The 5,183-nt window shown below is 41.8% G+C and overlaps 1 protein-coding gene across 1 annotated transcript in view; it reads right to left on the bottom strand.

Annotated features, from left to right (window-relative positions):
* Positions 1–2,038: 2,038 nt before the first annotated feature.
* ACYP2 (acylphosphatase 2) overlaps positions 2,039–5,183 on the bottom strand; it is a 32,949-nt gene continuing 29,804 nt past the window's right edge. Inside the window, exon 4 of the mRNA XM_027653861.1 lies at positions 2,039–2,662. Within this exon, the coding sequence (XP_027509662.1) occupies positions 2,548–2,662 (115 nt within the window). The 3' untranslated portion in view covers positions 2,039–2,547. The remainder of the gene's footprint in view (positions 2,663–5,183) is intronic.

Below are 5,183 nucleotides of genomic sequence, written 5' to 3'. Positions count from 1 at the left end.
AGGCACAACATTCTCCCTCAAGAACGTCAGCATTGTGCAGAATTCACAAATGACTTGGAAATAGTGGGAACACACTTTCAGAAGTCTCAACCTTTTATAGATAAAAACTATTTGTAGAATAGAAACTATAGATAGAAATGATTTCTATTTAGGTAGAAACTATTTGTTAGAAACTATTTCCACTTACAGCAAGAATGAAGTTGGCCTAGACATCATTCATTCTTGCTGCACTGCACTTTGAAAAAATAAGTCAGAAATAAAATTAAGGGATATCCAGAGTCATAACTGAGTGACACTAATATGGATAGAAAAGAAAAAATGACTCAACTTAGTTTTGATGTCTAATTAGCCAACTGTTCTTGCTTTTTTTCCTCTATCTTACCACTGGAATTCTTTGGCTCCTCAAAATCAATGGTGTTTTCATTAAATCTAGAGACTCTGCTGTGGTGTTCTGCACTCACTGCACCTCCACAAGTGGGATGAGATTTTGGGGCTCACGATACTGTAACAGAATCTGAGGATTAAATAAAAGGAGAAGATTAACACACAGGGCAATCCAAGGCCTCCTTACCTGCAACAACACAAAAAAATGCTCCCAAGAAACCAGACTCTACAGAGCACAGCTGGCTCTAAGGCTTCCCAAAACTCTGAAAGTACAGATTATGACATTCATTCCCTTTTCCTCTTCACCTGACAATCCTGCCCAGGGTTTCTGGGAAAGTGTGACACACCTGTAATGCTCAGTAGCTCAGCACAACCTCGTTGTGAGAGGAAAGGCTCTCAGGTCCCTGGAGTGGTGCTCATAACAAATTCAAGTGGGTTTTTTTTTGTTTTCAGTATGTGACAAAGTTCCATACAGATCTCAGCTTCTCCCAAGTTCTCTCTTCACATATTTTCTCCCCCCAAAAGCAAGCACTTTAAGTGGCTGCTTCCCCCTCTTCCAGGCCTTACCTCCCTAGTGGGGTCAGGGTGCAATTCCCAACTCTTTTTGAGCACCCAGCTCCAGCCCTGCCAACACATCCAAACAACTTCACTTTTGGCTGCTTTTCCTCCACATCTAATGCCCCCTTTGTTTTCTGTCTGACTCTCTCCTCGCTGCTCAAAACACGAGCAAAGCAACTTGGCTGGAAAACCTTTGACCAAAGGGGTGTCTTCTGCCAGGTGGCTCCAAGGAAAATGTAAAGTCCTTTTGTTGGGCAGGAAACAGTTTTCCAAGAGGATGGAGCAGCTACTGAGCTCCTGCTACACTTGAACTTTGCCATTTACCAGGAGCTGAACCAGAGTCACCGGCCATGACTTCAACAAAGGGTGCTTGTGTAGAATCACTGCACAATTTAAAATTAACTCCTGCAGATTCTGGAAAGGAGATTTTACTGCTTCATGCACAGAGGCCCAGAGAAAAATCAATCTAGCTGTGGGCACAAATACCTTTCTGTGCACACCTTGTACAGATGGAAGAGTGCAGGGAAGTGTCCTGTCTGAAATTAAACCTATGAACTGCAGATTTGGTGAAGCTGCCTAAATTGACACCACCTACCCTGGGAAGGGGCACAGGGCAGCCAGTGGGAATATCAGCTTAAGTATCCTCATGGAGTCTCCTGGTGCATCCTAATCCTGACCCCCCAGTCCAGCAGAGGGGGTGGGTGTGATCCAGCCCTGCCTGACCCTGTGGTGCCTGTGGAGAGAGCACTGAACGTGAGCACTGGCTCCACTCTGCACAGACCCACCCAAGGGTTACTGCAAGCACAGGACCAGGACCTTCCTTGAACTGATGGCTGTGGGTGCAGCAGGTTCAACCAGGTTCCAACACACAGCCTTAACTCAGGAGCAAACACATCCACAAGGGAAATCACTGGGATCTTCAGTTCTGGTAAGAACATCAAAAAAAAAGCAAAGAGATCAAAACATCCTTTCTAGTCACTGTGGATGTGAGCTGCAGTGAGACAAGGAAAAAACAGGGTGAGAGGCCACACATTTCATCATCTTGCTCCAAGATTTATCTGCATTATTATGGAGAACTTTAAACCACAGTTGGTTAGATAATCCCAGTTTGAGGCAACTTGTATTTATTTTAATTTATTTTAAATTACCACTACACCTTAACCAGTTAACCCAAAGAGCATCATCTATAGCACAGGGCTGTTACAATAAACCTCCGTGTTCCAGCTCTGCCATTAAGTATTTTTGGTGAGACTACAAACAGCAGGACATGAATTTATTATTTTGCAGCTGAAAGATGAATCACAGTGTAAAGATCAGGTACCAACCATATGGCTGTATGTAACAAGTCTCGTTGTGCACAGGTAACCACTGACACTTCTAAGCATTTATCTGTCTCTGGAGCTGCAATAAATGAGATATTGGCATTTTAGATGGTAAATGTTGGCATCCCTGGTGTGAGGTGGCTAACACAGCAAAACTAGGAATTCTTACTTGGTGGGAACAGTGGGGCATTTATGTTTATCTCTAGTATTGGTGACACTGGATGGAGGCACAGCAAATATCACGGAGCAGAAACATCTTTGTGCTTCGGGATGTTTCCTTCTGTCAGTATCTGGTGCTAAACCCCGAGAAGTCAAGCTTGGAAATCTCCTTTTCGTTGGAAAAATCTGTCCGGTCTATGCGGGAACTGGGGCTTCCAACTTTGCTCAGCCAGGATTTCCTGCAGGAAAAATGAGGGAGGGTTAACAGGTAACACGCTGGACAGCTGGGGTTTATTCTCCCATCGTGCCTTCCCCTCTGTTTTTTTTATTTATTTTCAGAGCCATAAAAAGCATCTTTCAATAAGGAAACTACCCCAAATATGCTGGTTTCTGTTTTTCCTCCCTCTCTCTTTTAAAAGCAAGCCAAGCTATTTAAAAGCCACCAGTGTTTCGAGGAGTATTACACAATATTACATAAAATCACAGCTGACAAAAAGGCTAAAGCTGATTTACTGCAATGATCCCTTTTAAACACAATTAATAGCATTAAAATAGGTATAATTACCTTTGCAGATTCAATACTACTCTTTAGCAAGGACTTAAAACCTCCTATAATTGAAAAATTGCACAAAACCAGAATTCCAACAGCCAGTTGACCCTCTGCTGACTAAAAAAAATGGGAACTGAAATGAAAATTAATCAATTCAAAACCAGCAAAAGGCAGAGCAAACAAAAATCAAGATGATGTCAAGGCAATACTGATCTGTAATAAATTCTGGGTGTTACACAGGCACTCTGGATAACTGCACATCCAAACACTGGAGATGCAGTAGGTGAGTGCTTAGGGAGGGTTATTTCCAGAAAACACTTGGTCAGCATTTTTGGCTGTACTAAACTCCCAGAAATAGGAAGAAGGAAGTGTTTTAAGTGTGACATATCAAAGGAGAAATATTTCCACACAAACACCTTTTATAATGCATAAGCAGGTATAGATACATAACTCATTAGTATTACCAATAATTATTCATTTAAATTCTGATTTGAAGACAATAAAAGTTGCCTTATTAAGAGTCTTGTTAATTAATCCTTTACAAAAAAATCACACTGAGCATTATGAAATGCAATATTCTTGTAGTGAGACCATTTTGTTGTCTTTATAATGACAACTGTACTTAGAGGTTGCTTATCTTGAGCCAGTCAATCAGTGTATCACACCTGAGACACAGAAATATCTTGCTTGAGACCCCATGTGCAGGATTTTTTTTTTAAATCAGAGACAAATCATTTCCTCATAAATTATGCTAATCCCTCACAGATGGATCTCACCACTGGCACAGACAATTCTAAACCTGCCTTCAGTCCCATTTTACCACTAAAATAGAAGCTTCACATCGAAAAATGTTCTATGAAACAGAAAGCAGACCCAGGTATCTCACATTCCAAGTGGGATTCACCTCAATTCAGGACTGAGAAATGTAAATATTTGCCACATGTTTCCACACCTTCACACCTCTTGTTCTTTGCTGTTGTGAACAACCTCCCTTCTCCCCTGCTTTAGACGGAGCCTTCCCAGTAAGGAATATCAGACAGGAATAGGGGTCCAGGAGTGAAACAGGACAACCCAACTTCCCATTCTGTGCTGGACAGATATTCCAACAGAAGGAAAAAGGCCTAAGGACAGACCAGCCCATTTTGCTCCATAGTAGGAAAAAAAAAACAAACCTGAAGAGGCTCTTTTTATTTACCAGGAAAGTCTCTAATATTGGATGTCCTTGAGTGAGAAGGAAGAACATGTATTTGAGATACTGAATTAATATTCTAAAAATAGCAAAGATTATTGTTTTAATAATGTGACAACTAGAAGCAAACAGAGTATTTCTTTTTCCTTCCCCGCTTTGAAGGTGAATTTATCCTGGACAAAGTCAAAAGGAATATATTCCTTGTCCAGCCTTCACAGCAAAGATTCACACTTGGCTGCTTCCACCTCCCAGGCTCCACTGTGTGAAGGAATAACTGCAAGCTCTGCCCAGGGCAACCTTGATCCATTCTCAGCTCCACGTACTCTCACATGAATAAGGACAGAGCACAGATTATGAAAATCCAGTTAGAGCAACCCAGCTCCATGGAGAACTCCTTATAGGATGTGTTTTATTCCTTATTTAATGCAGGAGGTAGGGCAGGAAGCTGAGGACTTTCCTCATCCGTCTCCCCTCTCCCTGCTCAAGTCACCAATGCTATGAAGAAGCACATTTTTTACAAGCTAAGCAAGCAGGAAATCAGGATTTCCAAGAAGTTACAGTTGTTTCCTCATTTATCTCAAGAGCATTAAATGTCATCTCCAATCTCTTTGCTAGCAGTGGTATTTTTAAAAACAGTATTAACTTAGGAGTACCCAGATGAACAGTTAAGACAAGGTTCTGTGCCCTCCTCTTGCTTCTCTCAGCCTTCCTAATTTCCTTTCACTTCACATCTCCATGTGCAGGAGACGAGCTACAATCACCAGCACTCGGAGTTTTAGCTTGTCACTTATAGCACCCAGTTTAAAATTCACTGCTCCTCAGGAGTGTGAAGACATCCTCCACCCCACTTGTGTGAAGCAAACGAGGACATTCCTGTCACAGGACACCACAGGGCTTAGTCTTAAATTTTAAACAGATATATCTTCAATTTTCACAGATATATCCCTCTAAACTGGCTGCTTTGAGGAGTCCAGAACAAGAGCGGAGCTCTTGTTCTGGACTCCTCAAAGCAGCCAGTTTA

This window comes from Corapipo altera, unplaced genomic scaffold (assembly GCF_003945725.1).
Source record: "Corapipo altera isolate COAL_440 unplaced genomic scaffold, ASM394572v1 70, whole genome shotgun sequence".
In the NCBI taxonomy this organism is placed as follows: domain Eukaryota; kingdom Metazoa; phylum Chordata; class Aves; order Passeriformes; family Pipridae; genus Corapipo; species Corapipo altera.
Note: the sequence above shows the minus strand (reverse complement) of the source record. Positions and strands in the feature narration are given on the sequence as shown.